The 24,420-nt window shown below is 32.0% G+C and overlaps 3 protein-coding genes across 3 annotated transcripts; all 3 read left to right on the top strand.

Annotated features, from left to right (window-relative positions):
• Window positions 1-1,460: 1,460 nt before the first annotated feature.
• On the top strand, window positions 1,461-7,137 carry LOC110682301 (abscisic acid 8'-hydroxylase 4-like). The gene is made up of 9 exons (XM_021858613.1): window positions 1,461-1,960; window positions 2,284-2,605; window positions 2,919-3,068; window positions 3,676-3,921; window positions 4,065-4,154; window positions 4,460-4,538; window positions 5,472-5,578; window positions 5,722-5,849; window positions 6,676-7,137. Exons 1-9 carry the CDS (start codon window positions 1,752-1,754, stop codon window positions 6,785-6,787), a joined length of 1,443 nt encoding a protein of 480 aa, XP_021714305.1. The 5' UTR covers window positions 1,461-1,751; the 3' UTR covers window positions 6,788-7,137.
• A 2,999-nt stretch (window positions 7,138-10,136) lies between these two features.
• On the top strand, window positions 10,137-14,028 carry LOC110682300 (pentatricopeptide repeat-containing protein At4g39952, mitochondrial-like). The gene has a single exon (XM_021858612.1). It carries the CDS (start codon window positions 10,653-10,655, stop codon window positions 13,584-13,586), a length of 2,934 nt encoding a protein of 977 aa, XP_021714304.1. The 5' UTR covers window positions 10,137-10,652; the 3' UTR covers window positions 13,587-14,028.
• Window positions 14,029-21,986: 7,958 nt separating this feature from the next.
• LOC110681715 (ethylene-responsive transcription factor ERF109-like) lies at window positions 21,987-23,798 on the top strand. The gene has a single exon (XM_021857844.1). The coding sequence runs from the start codon at window positions 22,803-22,805 to the stop codon at window positions 23,574-23,576; it is 774 nt and encodes a 257-aa protein (XP_021713536.1). The 5' UTR covers window positions 21,987-22,802; the 3' UTR covers window positions 23,577-23,798.
• The last annotated feature ends 622 nt before the right edge of the window (window positions 23,799-24,420 follow it).

Raw genomic sequence — 24,420 nt, 5'->3', positions numbered from 1 at the left:
TAAAATTGAGAAGTCACGTAAGAAGTATAGTGACTAAACCAAAAGTCCAATGTGAAAGAGCCCCAATAGTTGAGGAAAGGGTCTAAAATCCACGTCAAATGCCAGTGTGGATACAATAAAGGGACCCACCTTCTCGATTGATCGAACGTGATCAGCACCGCCCAAATTGGGTGATGGATTGCCGTTGGATGAGGAAAACTGGTGATCATCATCATAAGAAGGTTTGGGACCAATGGCGAAAGATCTTGTACTAGTAAGAGTGTAAGACCTCATCCCTCCTTTTGTGGTCCGTACTTCACATTATTCTGGAACACAAATTTTTTAATGGGCCCATTCAAATTTTCGAAGCCGACTCGATACAAATTGACAAACGAGGTATCTTGTGTGTTTTTCATTTTATTTTATTGTGGAGTATTTTTTTAAGCTGTGCCTAGTTAATATAATCGCCATTTTAATTACCAGTAGGGAAGTATATACGTTTTTTTATGTATTAGTTGAGGGGTAAATGTGTAATTTCTTAAATGCAAGTTGCAAAAAGTAATGAGATAACTCACCACAAGTACTGAATAAATGACCACGCTGTTTCAATATATTTATAAAAATGCCACCAGATTAATAAAAATTCGTTTATCTGGCAGATAAACTTGTATTTGCCGTTCTTTTAAGTAACAAACGGTAAATAGGATATTTGAAAAGTTATATATAGGATATATTCTTATAAAACCATAATCAACTAATCTACATGGTTCATTGAATTAACCATTATGACTTAGACACCTTATACTTATTGTATGGATGTGTCTAAATACCAAACACAACCTTAAAACAACTCTTAATTAAATATCCCACAAGAAATGTCATAGGACGTAAAAGGTTTATTTGAGAGTGAGTGATAGCTCAGGTGATTAAAGCTTCCCCTTTCTGATGTCATACAATTTACACTTTTCGATTTCAGGTCATCTTGGGATGAATTCTCATCACTCACTCTTGTGATCCTTTAAAAAAAAAACACAAATCTTGTCATTTTCAATATTATTATAAAATCTAATAGGATCATTTTCAGTATTGTATAAATCTTGTCATATTGCTACTTGTATTAACTAGTGTGTTACTTATGATACAAGTAATAATCTTGTCATATAAGCTACAATTGGAAACTACTAGTTCCCAATCAACTCAAGTTGTGAGTTTGATTACCTAGAATTTTTGCTCATCCCTAATCATAATCATGATACACATGCAAAAATTAGTGAAACAATATAATCATCATTTAGGTCTTTATCTAGCCGAGTAACACGCTAAAAAAGGGCCCTCTAATTAAAAGTGCAACGTAATTAGTGAAAATGAAAACAAAACGTGAACCAAGTTAGAAAATTAAGATCTCAAAGAATGCTAATGGCTCCTCTAATAAACAAACAGCTGGACAAGGGCCAAATAAAAGGTGCGGTGTCCCTACAAATCGTACCCTCTTTTAAATAGTAAAGCCTCGTGACTTCAAAGTGGGCCTTCCCACTAGATTGGCCCTCTTCACAATCCTTGCTATATATATATTCCCAATTTATTTCCATTCTCAACATTCTCAAAGTAGCACATACACGCCCAAAGTAGCATAATTTCTCATTCTTAGCTTGCATTCTTTTTTTTTGTTTTTTTTTTTGTTTCCCGTGTGTGTGCGTGCACGCTCGTGCATGTGTTACCTAGAAAAGAAAAAAAACAAAGAAAGAACGAGCGATTGAGAGATAGATAGCGCGATGTCATCCATTTTTGTAGTGATTTTATTAGTGACAAGTTTTGTAATTGGATATGGTTTATTCTTAGCAAGAAAGTTTATTCAATGGAGACTATCTATCAAATATGGAGCAAAGCTTCCCCCCGGTTCTTTGGGCTGGCCATATATTGGCGAAACTCTTGAGCTTTTCTCACAAAGCCCACACGAGTTTTTTACCACTAGGCAAAAAAGGTTACTGTGAACTCCGATTATCCATGAACATTCTATGTTGCCATGTTGGTTTAAGTTTTGCAATTGTGTAGTCGAGGGATTTGCAGCGTCTGTTGTTGTTTGATTGGCTGAATAGATGAATTGAAATTTTAGTTACTTAAGAAATAAGAAATAGTAATCGAGCAATATAATATTTTATTAAAAATTTCAACTTGTGATTATAAATGATTACTTTTTGGGATGGAAAAATATAATTTAAAATACATAGTCGTGTCAATCAATAAATTTATACGTGTACTAATTCAATTCTCACATGGGTGTCTTGTTTTGATTATTTTTATTAGGTATGGGGACATTTTTAAGACCCACATACTAGGGTGCCCATGCATCATGTTAGCAAGTCCGGAAGCCGTAAAGTTTGTTTTGATGACCAAAGCTAACTTGTTCAAGCCTACGTACCCTAAGAGCAAGGAAAAATTGATTGGTTCAATGGCAATTTTCTTTCAACAAGGCACATACCATGCTCAAATTAGGAAATTGGTTCAAGCTTCTCTTTCATTAGATTCCATTAAATCTCGTATTTCCAAGATTGAAGCCATTGCCAAATCTACTTTGGATTCGTGGGCCGATGATCGGGTAGTTCATGTCTTCCATGAGTTAAAGAAGGTAAGACAATAATATCCAATTTATGTATCTTTTTCTGGTTTCAAAAGTATTACACTCTTTTTTTTTTTCTTTTTTTTTTCACTCACTTGGTAAAACTTTTACGTTCACATTAACAATGTCCTGTTATAATAATAGTAACTTTGTAATATTTGTTAGATAACTTGTAACCTACTTGGTTTCATTTTTTTTTGTTAGGGGTGACTAATTAACAATTACAATTTATTTTTCGCATGGTTTTTAAATGTATATTCTAGATATGATAATGACTGATGAATGATGTATGTGTTGGATATAAATTTTGATTGGTGTGCAGTTTACTTTCGACGTAGCGGTGCTATCGATATTTGGTGAGCTGAACAATTACTATAACGAAGAATTAAAGGAAAATTACATCACGTTGGATAAGGGTTACAACTCTTTTCCTACAATGATCCCTGGCACTTCTTACTTCAAATCTGTTAAGGTATGTTTCTTCATATTCCTACTCAATTAATCTTATGCATTACCCAACGTGCCTATAGTTTATTCCATTACGCATTACGCATATGACTTAGTCTGTCGATATTGGATCAAGTATTGTTAAAGACATTTAACTGAGAGAATCTATTTCTTACATTTCCGTCCTTATAAGTGTTAGGTTTTAGGCCTTGTTTGGCAAGTGGCTGTTGGCTGGTTCACTTGGCTTGTTTGACCAGCTGGTATATTTGGCTGTTTATAATGGCTTTTGAAATTGGCTGTTTATAAAAGTGTTTGGTAAATTAATTGTTGGTAGTTGGCTGTTTATTAGATAATTTGTGGGCCAACAAGCCAAAAGCCAACAAAAAAGCTACTCAAAGCAGCTTTTTCATTTTGGCTTAAAAGCCAGCTTTTTCACTGGCTAAAAAGCCAATTACCAAACACATTTTTTGGCTGTTTGACCTCATAAAAAAGCCAAAAATCAAAAGCTAACCAAAAAACCATTTACCAAACATGGCCTTAATCATCCAAAACTTTAATTGAGAGATTTTTTTTTTTTTAAAGATGCATCGTATTTTCGTTTTCTAATATTGCTCTTGTTAAAAAAAATATAGGCAAGGAAGAGGTTGGGACAAATCATAAGAGAGATAATGAACGAGAGAAGAGAAAAAAGATTGGCAACAAAGGACCTTCTTGGATGTCTATTGAATTTCAATGAAGACAAAAAAACATTAAGTGATGATCAAATCATCGACAATGTTATTGGTGTTCTGTTTGCTGCTCAAGATACAGCTGCTAGTATGATGACATGGATTTTGAAGTACATTTCTGATTACCACAATTTACTTCACGACATACAGGTGATTTAATTTATTAATTCTGTACTTTAATTTGTTGTTTTTGTTACAATATACGGAATAAGATGCATGCTAGCTTGACATTAAATTACAATAATGGTGCTTAAGTTTGCTTAACACAAATTCTTTTTCATTAAACGTTTCAGAGTGAGCAAATGGCAATTTACAAAGCTAATGACAATGGAAAGCGACCATTGACATGGACACAAATTAAGGAGATGACGGTTACACATAAGGTACCATGTCCAATATGAAATAACACGTCTGCTAGAGTAACATGTTATTGTTCTTTCAATTACATATTATGGAATAGTTTGAAGAAAATCTTTATTTCTCTTTAAATAAGATTTTTATAATCAAGGACTTGATATGATTCAAATCTTTTATAGTTTGAAGAAAATCTTTATTTCTCTTAATTTTTTAAAATTTATTTTTAGTATAATCATGTCAAGTCCTTAATTATAAAAGAATTAAATAAATGTTTGACCTAATATTTTGAAATACAGCTTTAGTCAATTAACTAATTGGTGCATAAATTCAGGTTATGTTGGAGAGCTTAAGGATGGCCAGCATTATATCATTTACATATCGAGAAGCAGTTGAAGATGTTGTTTATGATGGTAAGTAATGTGCTGCTAGTTATGTTTTATTTTGATTTGATCATATTTATTCTAGTCTTATAAGAGAGCGAGGTACAAATTTTTTAATAAGCTTTTAAAACATAAATACTTCGTATTTAGTAGTTTAGTTTGAAAAGGCTTGAGATGTGACACACGATACTCATACTAGTAATACTACATATTTAGGAACACATGCCTCCATCGCGATAAATCTTCATGGGAAGTAAAAAAGGTTAGTTAGACCGTACCATAGCAAAACTCTGGAAACCGAATAAAATCAAACCGTATCTAAGCAATCTAGCTAGGTCGGATTTTTGTCCATCCATATATTTTGTCATAATTGTTAGACACCGCCTTTTTCAAACTAGTTAGTAGGCAAGCTGAGCTTCAATGAACATTATGTTGATGGAATTAGAAATTAAGACATAAAGTCAAAGAGGATGTCCCAGTTTCTCATTTGTTTCTCACATGTCATTTTCGTAAATAAACCAACAACTTTATTCAATTATTGAATAAAAAAGTTGTTGATTTATTAACGAAAATGCCATTATGAGAAACAAATTTAATTCTCACCATGAGAAACTGGAAATTTCCCTAAAGTCAAATGCTACAATTTGATGCAGACATATTGTTAGTAAAAAGAAAGAACAAAAGAAACACATTCCATTTAAATCAGTACGTTAATCAGATACTAATCTAGTCATTTTCTGCCTTGCTTAATTATGTCAACCTTCTAACAGCTAGAATGATATGGAAGATTCTGTTCATGATTCAATGCTATATATGTAATTATGTACAGTAGTTTTCTACTTTTCTATACATTTCTGGAAGAAAAACATAACTGCGTTAGTTTGGTGCCAATAATTAAACATGCATACGTATTTAGTATTTACAAGATTGAATTTGATACATGGTTGATTTGAATTAATGCAGGGTACTTAATACCAAAAGGGTGGAAAGTATTACCATTATTTCGAAACATTCATCATAACCCGGCGTTTTTTCAAGATCCAGAAAGGTTTGATGTTTCGAGATTTGAGGTATGTTATTTTTCGTATAAAAAAAAAAAAAAAAAAAACTTTCTTGCAATAATTCAAAATCGTCATAAATCAATTGCTTAGATTAATTCAAGTACGTACTACGGAGTAATAATGAATAATATGTTGGTGCCGTATAAGTGCAGGCAGCTACAATGAATAATAAGCCCCACACATTTATGCCGTTTGGTTATGGCGCCCATGCATGTCCAGGAAATGAGGTCGCCAAGTTATTGATGTTCGTTTTTATCCATCATCTCGTCACCCAATTCAGGTATATATATTTACATGTACTCTCTTTAGTGATATGTAGTACATCATGCATGCATCTTAAATACATACGTAGCATGAAGAGAATATTATACACTTTTTTTTTTTTTTTTTTTTTTTGAGGGAATACGTACATAGTGTACGATACAGCATCTATAAGCATTTTCTTCTTATTTTGGTGATTTTATTTTATTTTATTTTATTTATTTATCTATTCATCAAATGAAGAGTTAAAAAAAAAATTTACCAATCCAAACCACGATTTATTTTTCTTGGCTCATATAGTCATTCCTGCATATGAGAAGGATGGTAGTAGATTAGTAGTAGAGTAGATATTATTACAAATTTACAATCAACATCACACACTTTATCTTCAAGCATTTATTCTCATGTGAAGGCAGCAATTCCTCAAAATACAAGCTTAATTGATAAAATGATAGTCACATCCCCACTTTATAATAATTTTATGAGGTCGTATTTTTATGTTGCATGGATGCATGCGTTTGAAGGTAAACAAAAACAAAAATAAAAAATTTGCAATTTTAAATTTGTGGTGAAAATAACTTGATAGTAACTTCATTTTTATCTGTTATTTTTTTTTAACTCAATGTATTTATTTATTTAATTTTGTGGTGAATAAATAACAGAACCAACTGATCACATAATTAGCTTAGCAAATTGCCAAATTACGCAAACATGCATACATCAATTTGTAATTTAGACAATTGAAAGTGATATAAAGTTTGTAATTTATTAGCTCTCAAAAAAAAAAAAAAGTTTGTAATTTATTAAAATGACAAAAAAAATTATATTTTCTTTTTTATTGGCAGGTGGGAAGTGGTGGGACCCCAGGGTGGTGTTGAATATGGCCCATTTCCAATACCGGAACAAGGACTCCCAACTAAGTTCTGGAAATTATCGCAATCAAACTCAACACAATAGCACACATGAATAGCAGTAATAGTAAACAAAATGGTCCTAGATTTTCATAGCAATAGCAAATTAGCAATATAGCATAGTGTATGTTACAATAATGCTAGCTGACTTGGCAGATGATAGGTACGCCAAGTCAGCTAATTAATTAAGCTCTCCAATAATACGAGTTTAATTTGGCATGATTAAACAAGCCAACTTTAATTAGTAGTTCTAAAATAGTTTGATTGGTTTTTTATCTTTAAATATTTTTAAAATTTATTTTAATGCAATTGTAATAATATAAATAGTGCAAAAATCTCAAAGAGATGAAGATTTTTTCTTATGGAGTTTTTGATTTGGTCCCAGCCTTTGATTAAATTATGTAATTTTACCATAACATGTTGTAAATATACATGTACTATAAATTATGAATAGAGCTTTATTATTGATTGAAAGCCATTTCTCACTAAAATAGTCATCATATATAGTGGTTGTTAATTTATCTATATAGATTGACACTTATAATAAATGTCAAACGTCTGGTATACTTAACACTTTTCACTTGCAAACCGATATAATATAAATATTATTATGACTAGATAGCAAATACAATTAGAAAACAACTTACATCTAATGCATGCACACATTCAATTTACATTTATGGAATTGAATTAACAACTAATTGCTAAATCACAAATTTAACATGATTTAGTTGCTTGGCTTGAACTATTATCAAGTATGTTTAATTTATGTTACAAAAGCATGCTACCAATTAATACTTTTTTCACCCATTATGGACTTTTATGATCGATCTCTAATTCCTCAGCTAAAAATTTCAACAATCCCTACATCTTTAGAAAATGTGAGGCAGCCAACATGTTAATTAACAATGGTTAAATTTTCTAAAAGTACTGCTTAAGAGTGACTAAGAGTTTTTAAGACGATAAAATGAGATCAAGGAAATAAAGTGATAAAATAATGGTTTTGAATATGCATACTAAGATGAAAAGTCATACATTGTTCAGCTAACATTTGACTTATTCTATCTTTTCAAATTGAAGATGTGAAGGAGAGGAAACAAAATTGATGCTACGTAATATGTATTATGCATGCATATATAGCCGACCATTAGTATATGCTAGATTTAAATGTTTTTAGATTAGACATTAACATTCACAATTCAAGGTCAGAAGTTTGCATCCATCCAAAAAAAGGAAAAAATTAACTAATGAAACTATTTGTCTCTTTTGCCGGATTTTTTTGTCCAACTTGAAACCTATCATTATAATTAGTCTGAATCCAAAGAATTGAATCAATGGTCAAATTTAGTTAAAGTTCCTTTGTAATTAAAATGAGGGGTAAACTGTATAAGGTAAGAATAGCTTAATATAGTACGGAGTAATATGTAATTATATTTATGTCAATTGGAAATTTATACACGTGCAATTGTTACACCACCCCATAGATTGAAATACGTAGTACCAATATACACCGTACAATTGATTGAATTGTATTGTTTACTGGTTAGATACAAGATAGTGCTTATTATCTCTTGGCTCAAAAGGATGTTAACTACCACTTCCTCTGTTATTTTTTACTTGACCTGTTTATTTTATCACGCTTGCCAATGCAAAATTTTAATAGTCAATAACTTTAATTCTCCATAATTAAAAAAATTAAAAGTTATATATTATGATAGTACTTATTGAGACGAATTCAAAATGATCCAACATAAATACGTTTTTCCTTACATATTATTTACAAAACACGGTCAAAGGAAGGGTGGTGAATAGTGTAAAAGTCAAAGCGGGTCAAGTAAAAAAGAACTGAGAAATTATATCTATATGTATATAAGGTGGTACAGTGGCCTAACTTGATGGTCAATTGAATATTCTAGTTTAGTATTGTTATTAGAGTACTCCTTATCTCACTAATAACTTCTTATAATTGTAACACTTTAACTTTTATATTGTTATCGGATATTATTAATGCTTGCAAACTATGATAGTTAAGTTGGTATCATTATATTAAACAAATGAAGTTGTAAGAATATATAATTTCCCTACTTATTCGTGCATTTGGCGCTTGCAAGGCCACAAAACATGGGATGTATCTAGCAACACAACTAGATTGGATCAACAGAAAGTAGTATACTTGACTACTATTGACATACTCCGAATGAAAATTTGACAACAAAACAATTAGGTCGTCAATCGTCATCTGATCTCCAATGAAGGGATCAACTGTGGTCTTAATAGAAGAACCAATTCAGCTTGTTGAAATTGGAGACCACTATTGTAAGGACGTTGACATTTTGACTACATTCTTCCATCTTTTGAATTTTTATTAGTAACAAATTAACACTGTTTTGACTTTAATTTCTATTAAAAATAAATTTGGGCTTTAATTGTCTATAAGTCAAATTTTAAGCAGAAAGAAGTAATCATTGTGAAAATTTACATTAAGACTAATTCAACAATATTTTCCATACAATATTTTATTTTATTTAATTATGTTTTACTTTAAATTGGTTAAAGTTTACTTATAATACATGGACAAAATGGTGTAACAAAATTGAAATATTCAAAATGTTACAATACAAAATGTTTAATTATGAAAAAGTGTAAAAAACGCATAGTAAGCTACTAAGCTTGCATATTTTAGTGCATTATTTTTATTTACTAGCCAAAATATATAATCATACCACCCATACCATAATTTTTGTCCCTCACACATTTTATGTACTAATCAATATGTTAATGATCTGTCCTCTTCCACCTTCTTGTCCATCTCTCTCCACCATCTTTCCCCTCCTCCCTCTGGCTCCTCATATTTGCCACAATTAGGACCTGTTCCGATTGACTGAACTCAGCTGAACTGAACTGAACTGAACAAAACTGAACAAAACTTATTAATTAGTGATTTTTAACTACGGATTAGTGATCTTTGATTATTTATTGATTATTTATTACTATACATATGTGTATATACAAATGTACATATTAAAATATTTACGAAAAATATACTATATAATTATAATTATAAAATGTATGGAAAATATATTATAAAATGTATGGAAAATATATTAAAAACTTGAAACCTCTAAACATTTTAAACACATATACTATTTATTATTATTATTATTTATTGATGATTATTATTATTAGTATTATTATTTCAATTATTTTTATTATTATTATTATTATTATTATTATTATTATTATTATTATTATTGTTTTTGTTGTTGTTGTCGTTGTAATAAGAGCTTAAAAGAATGAAATTTGGCTTTATATCATTAGCAATATCATTAGACATAAACTAAGAGTTGAGCTGAACTGAACTGAACTGAACTGAACTGAGCTGAACTGAACTGAACTGAATTTCAACGGAACAGAACAGGCCCCTTAGAACCGTCTAATAAACAACTAACTTCTATTCAAAAAAAATAAACAACTACTATTACACCTTTCATATAAGATTACATTCGCTAATTTAACCCTAGATCGTGAAAGATACTTTTGCGTAATAATTTTCAAAACCAATCTGATTTGTACAATTAAAGTATTAAACTATACTTTAAATCAATCAAAAGGCCCACCAAAGCCCTCCACATACCATCAAATAGAAATAGAAATAAGCCCATTTCAGTCTTTCAAATTGGTCATTGCTATTTCAAATTCCGATATCGGACAATTTCACTCTTTCAAATTCGCCATTGAAAATTAAATAATGCTTAATATATTGTGATCGTTTCCGGTCAAAAAAAAGAAAAAAAAAAAAAAGCCATTGAACTAAGCTGACAATCTATTAATAAAAAAAAATGAAAAATAAAAAAACTAACTGAGAATTTAAGGGAGCAGCTCGTGTAAGAATGTAAGATGATGAAGCTGACATGGTTTTGAAAGCTCTAATCCACTTTCTTCCTTTCTCCAACTTATTTCCTGTCAATTGCAGAAATTTTGCAACTTTATCTTCTTCCCAATGCTATGCTCGATCAAAAATTAAACTCACCAATAAAATTACGGACTTAAAACCACTCAAATCACTTCTAATTGTCACTGGATTAAGTCATTATAAACTCGTTATTTCTGAGTTTATTGATCGATGCTTTCATCTGGGTACCCCTGAACTTGGGTTGTCTGCATTTTATGCATCAGATAATCGCAGCTTACTTTTGCAGAATTTGATTGTTAAGCATCTTTGTAGATTGGGTTTATATCAAGATGTAATTTCTGTGTATAAAACATGTAAGTTTTTTGGTACTAAAGATGGTGATTACACATTTCCTTATGTAATTAAGGCTTGTTCTGTTCTAAGTTATGAAAAATTTGGAAAGGAGATTCATGGTATTGTTATTAGAACTGGGTATGATAGGAATGTGGTTGTTCAGACTGCTTTTGTTGATTTTTACTCGAAAATTGGGTGTATGGACAATGCACGGTTGGTGTTCGACAAAATGTCCCAATGGGATGTGGTTTCTTGGAATGCTTTGATTTCAGGCTATTCTTTTAATGGCCTTGATTATGAAGCACTTAAGGTAGTGCAAGACTTGTGGGTGAAGGGTGTGAAGCCTAATGTGATAACTTTGGCTAGCATAGTTCCTGTTTGTACCCGTTTAGGATTCCGGTATTCGGGTTGGTCACTACATGGTTATGCTGTAAAATGTGGGTTTGATCAAGATGAGTTGTTGACACCAGCTTTGATCTCAATGTATGCTAATGAAGGCCATATTCGAGTTGCTAGATGCTTGTTTGATCTTTCTCCTATAAAAAATGTGGTCATTTGGAATTCTATGATATATGCTCATGCACAAAACCAAATGCCTGAAGCAGCCTTTAAAATGTTGCAGCAAATGCTCTCTGCTGATCTTCATCCTAATGTAGCCACTTTTGTGTCTGTGATCCCATGCTGTGAAAAGGCAAATCTTTACGACCATGGCGAAATCCTTCATGGGTATGCTGTTAAACAAGGGATGCATAACCAGATATCTGTGGCAACAGCTCTTATATCTATGTATGAGAAGCTAGGAGATGTTCACTCAGCAGCAAATGTATTCACTTGGATGCCTCACAAAAACCTTCTTGTTTGGAATTCAATCATTTCAGCGTATGTACATCATGGGCTCTCACAAACGAGCCTAAATGCTGTCCATGAGATGCAAGTTGCAGGAATTGAGGCAGACTCAATATCCATTGTCAATATTCTTTCGGCCTGCTCGGTGCTAGAGGCATTGCTTCTTGGTAAGTCTGCTCATGCTGTATCTATAAGAAAGGGTTTTGATTCAAATCATAATGTGTTGAATGTTCTCTTGAAATTTTATTCTAGCTGCTGTCAACTCCACTCTTCTTTTAAGCTTTTTGATTTGATGGCCTCAAAGAATACTATTTCGTGGAACACGATGATATCTGGTTGTACACATAATGGAGAAACAGAAAAGGCTGAAGCCTTATTTGTAATAATGCAGCTTCAAGGAGTGCAACCGGATGTTGTTAGCCTTATTAGTATCCTTTCTAGTCTGACTGAGAGTGGTAATTTGGCACGAGGGATGGCTCTACATGGATTTGCTCTCAAGTCATGCTTCACTTTCGATGTTACATTAGCTAATGCTTTGATTAGCATGTATTCTAGCTGCGGGGACCTGGATGCTGCTGCAATGGTTTTCCATTCAATGACAGACAGATGTTTGGTTTCTTGGAATTCATTGATCACTAGTTACCGACATCACAATTTACACAAAGAGGTCATAATCTTGTTCAAGAATATGATAAAAGATGGTCAAAATCCAAATTACATTACATTGCTAAATGTATTGCCCGGGTGCTCTACACTTTTACAAGGCAAATCAGTTCACTCTTACGCCATCACAACAGGGGCTATGCTGCAAGCTCCTTTTGTGACATCTTTGATCTGTATGTATGCAAGCTTTAACAATATAGTTTCGTGCTTCTTACTGTTTGAGGCTGGGGATAAATTGGATATTTCTTTGTGGAATGTGATGTTGTCGGTCTTGTTTGAATCAAGAGAGGTAGAGAAAGCATATTCTCTTTTTTGTGAATTGCTGCAAACAGAGGTTAAAGTGGACTATATAACCATTCTAAGCTTGGTTTCGGCTTGTATACAGATAAACAGCAGCTCTGTCGCTAATTCTATATTGGCATCTGCGATTAAGAATGGTTTTCTCCGAGAGACAATAGTTAGTAATGCTTTTATTGATTTGTATGCAAAATGTGGAGATATTCTGATGGCTAAGAAAGTATTTGAGGTTTTACCAGAAAAGGACATTGTCTCTTGGAGTGTCATGATAAACGGGCATGGATTACATGGGGATGGTGAAGGTGCAATTTCTCTTTTGTCGGAAATGGAAGGTTCAGGCATAAAGCCTGATAGCGTTACATATCTTAGTATCCTATCAGCCTGCAGCCATGCTGGGTTAGCTGATCAAAGCTATGCAATATTCAACTTAATGCTAAAAAATGGGATTCAACCAACAATTGAGCATTGTGGTTGTGTAGTGGACCTTCTTGGTAGAAAAGGTTTGCTAATTGAGGCATATGACATTGTTAAGAGAATGCCTGGTGGAGCTTCAGTCAGTATACTCGAGTCTTTACTAGGTGCTTGCATGGTTCATGGAAATCTTGAAATTGGGGAAAGAACTGGGGAGTTGCTTATTAATAACCGTGAAAATGTTGGAGCATACGTGATACTTCATAACATCTATGCAGGTGCTGGAAGATGGCAAGACGCAAACAGAATGAGGAGTATTATATCTGATAGAGAATTGAGCAAAATTTCTGGGTTTAGCATGCTTGAAGGACAGAAACTATGATGCCACTGAGGTTATTATTTGGAATCAGGATAGTGAAGGGTCCATGATTTCGAAACTAAACATTACAATGTTGGAAGTATTTGGAAACGGGGGCTGCCCAGTTAATCTTCATGATTAACAAACTTTGTCAATCTTTTATGCCATGTCAGAAGTTAGAGTATGTGGATGTCGACTCAGCAGCCGAGTCAGAAGTAGAACGATACACATTAGCATATTATTTGTAAATGGTGGCGCTCGCTGCTGTTAGTCTGTTACTTATAGGGGTTGTTCTTGATTGACGGTGGAAGATGAATTCATGGTTGCATTTAATGTTGGTAGGTAATGGTTTACTACTTTGCTGTTTTCCAAGTGATGTAATAATTGTCTTCTTGCTCCATTCCCGTAGAATTTGACTATCAAAATTGAAATAAACTTTTTAATCTAAAACACCAAAAGTCAAAAATATAGAATTATTGTCAAAAAATATATATTGTAAAAAAAAAAAAAGAATTATTGCAATAATTTCTATTTATTTGAATTTGATTATACTCGTATAAAATATTATACTCGTATTTGAATATTGTTTGTTCATTAAATCAATATATCTTATGTAAATGTTTTATGCTTTATTATTAAAAAAATAAATTTACTATTCAAAATATATACTTGTACTTTTCTATTTTTTTGAAATTAAGTATTAACTATATACTTGTATTTTTTATAATATATGTAACATACCCATTTTTACCGTATTTAAGAAAAATGGATTAAATGATTGATAAGAGTATGTGGGTCATGAGTTTTAAAGAAGAAAAATTTACAATTGATGAATTGAAAATAAGGTTTTTTTTTTTTTTTTTTTTTTTTTTTTTTTGGACACAAAAACAGAGCTTAGCCATTTATTAACTCATCAAAAGTTCAAGATCATTACAAATCGCCCTGTGAATTTCCGGGGATACTCCTCTAACCAAACCCGAAAATCACTAAAAGTACTACTCAAACTAGCTAAACCATGGGCAACACTAACTTAAAAACTGATGAATTGAAAATAAGTTAGATTAAAGTAATCATATCAAATTTGATGAATTGAATGTGTAGATGATCTGACCACTAACTTAAAAACTGAAAAAGAAATGAATTTTTTTGTACTTTCAACAATTTTTTTATTTATTTTTTTTTTTTTTTTTGTTGTTGTTCCATCCGGTATACCCTTTGGGCTAATTCGAATTTGGGGATCAATTTTGGGTGAATAAGTTCCAATCCCCTCCCAATTGTTGTTACAAGAAATCGAACACGGATTCTCCCTACCAAGTATAGTCTCAATCATCACTACAGCATCAACCAATTTGTTGTTGTTGTTGCACATAATACATAAGATAACAACTATTTTTAGTAAATGTTGCACATAATATGAAACGGATGTAATATAAAATATTTTTTTTAAAAAAATAAAAATTACATCGCTTTCATAAGATTTTGGAATGACAGATAGTAGCCATATTATATTTATTTATCTTTATCTTTAAATTTTATTAGTTGGATTTAGTGAAGACCATGAGAGGCTATTGATATAATATTTAATGTAGGTTTTTGTCAAAAAAAACTCAGGGCATGTTCACTTCAGCTTAATTTCAGTTCAGTTAAGTTCAGCTCCAATCAGTTGAATTCAGTTCAGTTCAGTTCAGTTCAGCTCCAATCAGTTCAGTTCAATTCAGCTCCTAATTTCCTTCTCTCATAAGATATTCATTTCACTTTAGTTCAGTTAAGTTCAGTTCAGTTCAGTATGGTAGATAAAGTTATTCTTTTATTGAGAAGTAAAGTGGCAATTCAATAATACGTGGACCATTGGAAAAGTAAGAAATGATAAATTAAATATGAGTGGAGATATTAGTAGGTAAAGATATATTATTACTCCCTTTGTCCCTATATTTTTGCCCCATTTGACTGTGAGCAAAATTAAAGTTACGGAGGGAGTACATTATAAGAGGAGTTCCGCATAGTCCCTATGTGCAAAAATGCATATAGGAGGGCAAAAGTGGAAAAGCACTGAGTTTTGACATCCAAACTGGTACTTTTAATGGTTACCATGGTCAGTGGTACATTTTTTATACTATTATGCATGTATATGTACTATTATGTCTTAGTACTTTAGTACAGTAGTACTATTATATCTCACAATGGCATAATATTTTGATATACCATTTACATACTTATTTGTAATATTAGCATTATATATAATTATTTATACCACTACAACATTTAGGGCCTGATCACTTTAGCTTAATTTCAATTTAGTTCAGCGCCAATCAGTTCAGTTCAGTTCCAATCAGTCCAACTATGTTCAGTTCAGTTCAGTTTAGCTCCTAATTTTTGTCTCTAATAAAATATTCATTTAAGCTCTATTCAGTTCTGTTCACTTCAGCTCCTATCAGTTCAATTCACTTCATCTCATTTCAACTCCTAATTTTATTTTACACCGAACATTTTGGGGCGTGTGAACAGTAATTTTTTCATAAAAGTAACCTTTTTTTTTTTTTTTTTTTTTTTTTATAAAAGTGACCTTTTTTTTTAACAAAAAGTGACTCTTTTTTTTTTCATAAAAGTGACCCATATTTTTATAAAAATGATTTTTTTTTTAAAAGTGACTCATATTTCTACAAAAGTAACCTCTTTTTTTTTTTTTTTTTTTTTTTTTTTTTTTTTTTTTTTAATAACAAAAGTGACCCTTTTATTTTCACAAAACTTAATACACAATAGATCTCCATCATTTTATTGAAGCTAGATTACTAGTCTTCTTCATTCCACAATTTACAAGTAAAAATGTACTGAAAAACGATGAAAGAAACGCAATTAAAAATTGAAATCAATGTTCAACAATAGCAAAATCACATAAATTATACTAATTGTAGACACCCATTTGCGTCTCCCCAAAACCAAACCCGGTGATAAGTCTCTTTCACGTCATTTGATTTATCAAACAAAGCGAAAGTGTGAAAAGTCTAATGATGAGGATGTTTTTATTAAAATATCTCTTCTTTCTGTTTTTGAAAACAATTCTTTTCTTACCTTATTTATGAAAAACGTGCATTCCATTTTAGTTTGGTCCATGATAAGGGTCCAATAATAGTGTAGTTGGATGGGGCTTGAAAAGAGCTTTCCAACGATATATTATAAGCCCAATTCCGATGAATAATGAGGAAGTTATGGCCAAAATACTGAACTAGGCCCGGTTTGATCTTTATATGGGGCTCAATGATCTAGAGGAGGGCCTAATCATTCCTAAAGCAATTAGAATTTATTTTAGTCTTCTAGAAGGTTCTTTTCATTCCTAATTCAATTAGCATTGATAAATTGACTTTGGTTGACTTTTTGGAGTTTTAATCAGAATAAAAGAGTGTTTTTGAGGAAAATACAATTTTGTCCTTCTGTACGGTTAAATCGAAATTAAGAAAAAAACGTGAAAATCATTGTTACGCCTGACGACAGGGATTAACGTCTGGCGCTAATCTTCAGCGTCTGGCGCTAACCTGTTTTTATTCTCGTCGAAAATCTGATTTGTTTTTCTATCCGTTTGGCTGATTTTCTCTATAAATAACCTCCTAAAACCTCCGTTTTCAACTATCAACTACCATCAAAATATCATATATTCTCTAGTTTTCTTATTCTCTCTAGCTTTTAAGAATTCTCTTCTCTCTCTAGCTTTCTCTACAAAATTCCACATTCACAAGACCTAGAAGCACCTAGCCAAGTTCGAAGTTGTCTTTGCCCTAGACGTGAAAGGTTTAATTTCTGAGGGTTTGGTCTCAAATCTCTCTTTCAATTATTATTTAATTTAATTCTTTGATTATTATTCTCCTTGAAGTTACTAACGTGTGTATTTTGTTATTAGAAAGAGATATGAGGCATCCAAGTAAGTGCTTTAATTGATTTATTGTTATTATGATTACTTCCTCCGTTTTTTTTATTGCATCATAGGGGTTTTGGAGGCAAAATTTGGTAGTGGGAAAAAGTAAGAGAGAGAAACGTAAAAATACAAAATTGTCCATGTAATGTAAGATAAAATAAAAAGTAAGTGTGAAAAAGTAAGAGGATGTTGGGTATTTGCAGTGTGAATATAGATATTTTTTATCCTAAAAAGGAAATGATGCAATAATAAGTAAACTTCCTAAAGTAATAAGTGATGCGATAAAAAAAAGAACGAAGGAAGTATTAGAAATCATGTTTAGGTTGTTATTATGATTCCTAGTATCATGTTAGGGGTGTAACCTTCAGCTCGTGAACGGTTTACAAGTTCCTAAAACTTGTTGGCGACTCTTTTGCTATATCTTCTTTCCCTTTGGACGCCACCATACTTTAGTGTATGATCATAATGGGGTTCAAGCTAGGGGTAATGCTTGAAATATTCCCTACACTAATATACTTATCTCACTGTAGACACCCATTTGTGTCTCCCCAAAACCAAACTCTCAGAAATATCAAATCTTTTACGTCTAGGGCGAAGAGAACTTCGAACTTGGCTAGGTGTGTCTAGTGCTAATAAATAAGTTAATTGAAAAGGCTCATAAAAAGAGCTTTTTCAAAAAGAGCTTATTTATTGGAATAACCTCTTTAAATAAGCTTCCCATCAAACGCGTTAAATTAGCTTATTTAATAGTCAGTAAATTAATGTTGGTCAAATAAGTTAATTTTGCTCAAATAAGTTGTTTACCAAACAGAGCCTTTATCCAATTTCTCCTAAAACTCCGCGCATGGAGAAATAGAGCAAGTATTAAGAAAACGAAGGGAGTATTTGTTAAGGGAAAGGGACCTTTTGAAATATTAGAATCTATTTAGTTGTATTTAACAAACCTCTTATGTCTTACAAGAGGTGAACGAGTGTCCTATCCTTATTGTTTTTTGTTTAAAAATCTACTTTAATATTATCATGTTGTTCTTATTTTAATTTTGAAATTTGAATTTATACGCTTCATTCCTATGGCGGAAAAATGGTAATTATAGACTAAAAAAAGTAAAAATAACTAATACGAGTATATCAACAAAATCAACTCTTTGAAATTCCAACAATAAATGTATACTCTTATTGCATATTTACAATTATAATTACAATCAGTATGACTTGAGTGCTCCATATTTGGTCTCTTCATTTGAGATGTCCTTGGATCAAATCTGGTATTATAAAAATCAAAGAATTAATCATAAAAACTACACAATGTAAAAAAATTGAAAAGAATACATAATTAAAAACAAACTAATAAGAAAAGCAAGTTATTAATAAAAAAAGGAAATGCATCGGATAGATTGAGTGAAGAAAATTAGGCGAAATTTAAGAGAAAAACTGACCTCATTCTTCTTTGCTTGAACACGGCAATATACATACAAATTTTTTTTTTTTTTGAGAACACATATACATACAAATTTCATTAATAGTACTGTATAACACTATAACTTAAAACAAAATTAATTTTACCACACCTATTTAACCAGTCAAAAAATAAAGAACAAAATCCCAAAATAATCAATCATCCCCACGGATCCACCCCACAAAAACAAATCCACCATTCTTAGAGCAACCCATAAAAACAAGACAAAAAAAAACTCCTTACAAATAATCAATCAAGCCAGTTCGATATGCTGAATCGGGTGATTATCTTATTGTATATTATAGTGGTCAAATAAATTTATGAGCTCCTTACAAAATACCCAATCGAGCCGCATGCAAATCCAAAAAAAAATAAAATTTAAAAAACTTTCAACAATTTCAATATTTACAGTTGAAATCAGAGATGAAACTGCATTATTCCATATTCATTGTTAAAACTGAGGATATAACTTTTGCAACTTAATATGACTTAATCCACGTTGACTTCCCCTTAGTTGTCTTCAATAATTGTACACCTCCTATTAACCAATTGGTATAGTCCCATTGTAATCGTGTGTTCCAATAATTTGCAAAAACATAGTCGGTAGTCGGTGCTCTAACATTTCTTGATTTGGAGTTGGAGGTGAATTTCACTAGTTTCCTGTGATAACAAATACAAAGGAGATAGAGAGAGAGAGAGAGTTAAGTGTTTCACAGTGAAGACTTGACGTTAACAAACGGCTGTCATATGGCGTTAACCCCAAACAGCAATCAGTAATATTACGTGGATGCTTAGTCATTATAGTTGGCCAAGTCAACACACGGAAGTTACCATTTCATCCTCATAATAATAGGTTGAAATACCATAAAAGCCCCTAGATTAACAAAATTCAGCAATCATGAAGATTAACTGGGATTTTCCCTTTGGAAACAAGTTCTTTCTTTCCATTCCCTCATCTTTCCCTCTGTTTCTTTTCATTCCCCTGCCCTCTGATGGTGAACCAGACCATTAAAGTGTTCTGTTTCAATAGAGTTTCAAACCATTACAGCGATATAGGCATTAATGTCTCTTTCCGTCTTCTGGATAACCCTGCAAGAAATCAAGAGATGTACACACTTTGTGTCACTCACTGAATTTCTCCTGTACAACATCCTCCCTCCTTCCCACAATCGTTAGATACCTCCAAAAAAAATTAAACTGCTTGACAATATCAGGAACGTTAGATTTTTTTTCACTATTCATGTATTAGCTTTGACCATAATTATATACTAACATAATGAAAATACATTTTATCATAAAATATGCTGTTGGATACTAGGTATTAATATAAAGTTTCATTATATAAATTTTATAATAAGTTTCATTGATATTTAATTATATAAAAATAAAGTCAAATTAGTGTATTGACATGTGAAAGTCGACCGTGTCAAATATTATGGGACAAAGGAAGTATCATGCAATGTTCCAAAATCTACAATTTAGGCATGGTAGCGTATACTCCGTAGCCAGATAGTGTATAGCTGTTGCCTGTTGGTAAAATGTTCTCAGAAAATACAGGTGTTTGAAAGGGTAAAACAAGGGAGTAATTTAGACGTTAGAAATGGCTTGGCAGTTGCTGTACTACTACTTCGTAGTTACCTAACTCACTAAAATTCAAAGTTAGCCTTTTACTTAGTTTCTTTCAGCAGTTCAGTCACTTTCAGAGTGCAGATTGTAATCTAGTTGGAATTGAGACGTATTCTACCACTTGAATGCTAACTAACAGCCAACAGTTAGTGAGTTGTGGCCCTTAAATAGACCGTTTTGCTGTTTTAGGAATTTTCAAGGAGGGAGTGAGTAATTGAGTGAGTGACAAGCATTCATGTTGTGCTTCCAAGTTCCTTCATGGTGTTTGCTGTTAATTACTTAACTAGCATTTTGGCCCGTTCGATGCACGGGTTCATATTTAGGTTATTTCATATGTAGGTATGTTTTTCAATAGTTGAAACTTGTGACATGAAATACGAACTAATTGTTTCATTGCTAAAACTTAAAAGGAAAAAAAGAATGAGGGTAGAATTGGGGAAAAAGATAAAAGAATTTAGCTACATATATATATATATATATATATATATATATATATGAAGACTATAGGATATGAAATGACATATTAGTTTAAGTTATATTTTAAGTAAATTAGTTGAAAAGACAATTTTTATATAATTCAATTCATATGTTTATGTGATGTATATTAATTGGTTTAACATGTATATTAATTGGTTTAACTTCATTTTATTATGATGTAAATGAAACACTTTATTTTCTTAATTGAATTTGCAAGTTACAGAATGTATAAAGACTTAAACTAAAAGATTAAAAGGGGTGACATGTGTCATGTGTGGTAGTGAGTGACTTGTGATGACATGTGTCATATGAAAAATTATGGTTTGTGTTTTTAAATACTAAGTATAGATATAGATTTGTCAAATCTTGTCTTCGGTCTTCTAATTGTTTTTTAGGAGGCTACTACAAGACTGTGGGGGCATGATTTATTGATTTTATTACACCTTTTTTTTCTAAGTAGTTTTTCATAAATTTTACTACTCTATACTTGATTTACGTGTTAATTTTTGCGATTGGAATAGGGATTTGGCTTATTTGCAAATACATAATAGTATAATGCCTATCACAAATGAAAATAAGGAAAGGAAATATTAGTAGGAGTAACTTTATAATTTTCTAACTAATTCTCAATATATTCTCAAAACCAACCTAATTTGTAATATAATTGAGGTATTTTGTAAATGAAACAATACTCATACAATTAGAATACTGCTTTGTACGTATCTGGGAAGTGTTTATATTTATTATTTTTTTACTCGGTAAAAAGTTATAATAAATAAAATTGTTACAAGTACCACTATAATTTCGTGTTTTGCTTATAGCACTTTCTAATTTGAGAGAGTTAAGCCTATTAAAATAATTGGACGGTTAACTCTTAAAATACCAATTAGAAAGAATCAAGTGTTGTTACAAATAAAGTTGCTACCAACTTACCATTATAATTTATAAATTACAAATTTGGTCATTTGTTTATACCTCTTTCTATTTTTAGAAAGTAAATCCTTTATTTAGGCTATTAAATATATAAAATTATTGGACGGTACACTTAAATATACGAATTAAAACAAGCCAAAGTCTAAGCTATACGCCTAAGTCATCTATACCTTATATACAATACTATATAACACAAGAGTCAACCCTTTATACAAAGAAAAACAAATAAAAGTGCACCACTTTACAACATTCAACGCCCCTTATACAAAGAAAAATGTGGTAAAATAAAATAAAGTACACCTTTTACAGCAGTCAACGCCCACTGTCAAAAACCTTTTTATCCTAATTCAGATATTTGTGTGACGACCAAAATGTCATCCATTCATGCAAAATCACAACAAGCTAAAAAAAATTCAAAATTCAGAAAGAAAAAGAAATTGACGTCAACAAAGTGCTTATAAGTTACTAACACCATGACGTGGATAGGTCTTTTGCTCCCACCTGGCCCACTTAGTGTCATCCACCTGACATCCTCACATTTTTATATTATTATACTACTCCAACGTGACAAAAAACCTGTCTCTTTTTTCAATTTTTTTTGGATATCTATAATTATTTTGACCACAAATCCAAACATTATCATTTTACCTTGGGCCTCTTTTGTCGTATTTATATATCACGTATGTAACCCGTGTGTGAATTGTGTTGACCATTTTCTCTTTTTTTTTTTCCAATTATACCCCTACAATACATATATAAGGCGCAGTCAATTGAAAACATAATGAATTCAGCTCAATTACTTAAATTTAACAAAGTCAAAATTGCCAAAAATAGAAAATAAATGGAAGCTGAATCAAGCCAATACTATGTGTACAATGATAGACCACAAAGTTGGCAGTTGAGTCCAGAGCAAGAGATGAATGTCATGGTTTCGGCTTTGAGGAACGTCATTGCTGGCGGCCGAGGCAGTAGCGTTGGAGGTAGCGGCAATCAAAACCCATCTAATGATGGGTCCAGATTAGTACTTGAAGCACTTCAACAGAATCAAAACACCTCCACGTCATCTCCCCCTGCTTCCGCCACGAGTCTGAATTTCCCGCCAAATTTCGAAAATTCAAATAATGGTAGAACTGCTAATACCAGTGGCGGTAACGGGGGACCGAGGCGACGGAGGAAGTACAAAAGAAACAAGTTTAGAGGTGTACGTCAGAGGCCGTGGGGAAAATGGGCTGCTGAAATTCGTGACCCGCACCGGGCGGTTCGAGTTTGGCTAGGAACATTTGAGACAGCTGAGGATGCTGCTAGGGAGTATGATCGTGCTGCCGTTCGATTTCGAGGTCCTCGTGCTAAGCTTAATTTTCCACTCACTGATTACCCGCAAGAGCTTGAAGAGCAGCAGAACCTCCATAATAATAATAATAATAATCAAGAGGTTGACAATAACAGCGGTAATCAACAACAACAACAAGTGGTTGCTGGAATGAGTATTGATGATGACAATGCAAGTCCTACGAATCAAGAACCGGAGACGAGTGGTTTCGTGCAGATTACTGATGGTACGGAGATTTCGAATTGGGTGGATGACATGATTGATAATATTCCTCCGTTTCAATGATCATCTTCTTTGTGGTACATACTTCAAATAGAAGAGGGGTTGATGACATTTATCGTAGTTTTATAAGGGTAATAGTTATTCTTTATTTTTTATGTAGCTACAACCTTGAGGAGTTTCACTTGAAAGTTCATGGATATGGTTTTTTTTTTGGTGTTTAAAGAACCCATATGGACAGGTGAGAATCGATTACAAGACCTCCTAGAATCGAGAGGGAAGCTCTAACCACTTGAGTTGTCCCTCTTAAGTTCATGCATATATATATACTAGTATTTAGAGTTGCATTTAAAAAAGGGTCTTTTCTTAGCTTTTAGGGGTTCAGGGTAATTTTTAAATTATTTCTTTTAAAACCCAAATCATGTCTAGACTGTAGAATTAGTTAGTCTCTGCTTTTTTTTTTTATGGTTTATTCTATCATTTGTAGGGCGTTAGAATAATTTTTTAAGGAATTAGTCAGGCCATCGTTTTGTGTAGAGCATGGCGCTATTTTTTTTAAAAAAAAAATTACGATTGAGGTCTATTTAACAATAGATAGCTTGTTTAGTTGGCTAAACTTTTAAATGACCAAACTAAACTAATTTGGAGAGTTTGAAGAGGAGTTATATACATACAGAGTATATAGTAAATTTTATTCATTAGTCTTTTGCCTCTCACTAATGGTGGAATATAATTTTGGGATGCCACCGGTGTAAAGAATATAAGTAGCTATTATATGGATAACAAAAATACTTAAATATGGAGCAAATAAGTAAACAAAACAAAAGGAGATGAAAGAACAAGAAAAATAGTAAGGGAGCCAGCTAATGTTGAGTTAAGACTTAAGAGAGTAAAAATCAAATGAATAGAA

The sequence above is a fragment of the Chenopodium quinoa genome, unplaced genomic scaffold (assembly GCF_001683475.1).
Source record: "Chenopodium quinoa cultivar QQ74 unplaced genomic scaffold, ASM168347v1, whole genome shotgun sequence".
NCBI classification, from domain to species: Eukaryota; Viridiplantae; Streptophyta; class Magnoliopsida; order Caryophyllales; family Amaranthaceae; genus Chenopodium; species Chenopodium quinoa.
The sequence above is the reverse complement of the archived record's forward strand: the minus strand, read 5'-3'. Positions and strand labels throughout refer to the sequence as shown.

Bases quoted from the DNA above. Each gene is read 5' to 3' on its own strand.
- LOC110682301 (XM_021858613.1), top strand. From the start codon at position 1,752: ATGTCATCCATTTTTGTAGTGATTTTATTAGTGACAAGTTTTGTAATT. The intron at 2,606-2,918 runs GTAAGACAATAA...ATTGGTGTGCAG, and splicing joins TCTTCCATGAGTTAAAGAAG to TTTACTTTCGACGTAGCGGT. The intron at 4,155-4,459 runs GTACCATGTCCA...GCATAAATTCAG, and splicing joins AGATGACGGTTACACATAAG to GTTATGTTGGAGAGCTTAAG.
- LOC110682300 (XM_021858612.1), top strand. From the start codon at position 10,653: ATGGTTTTGAAAGCTCTAATCCACTTTCTTCCTTTCTCCAACTTATTT.
- LOC110681715 (XM_021857844.1), top strand. From the start codon at position 22,803: ATGGAAGCTGAATCAAGCCAATACTATGTGTACAATGATAGACCACAA.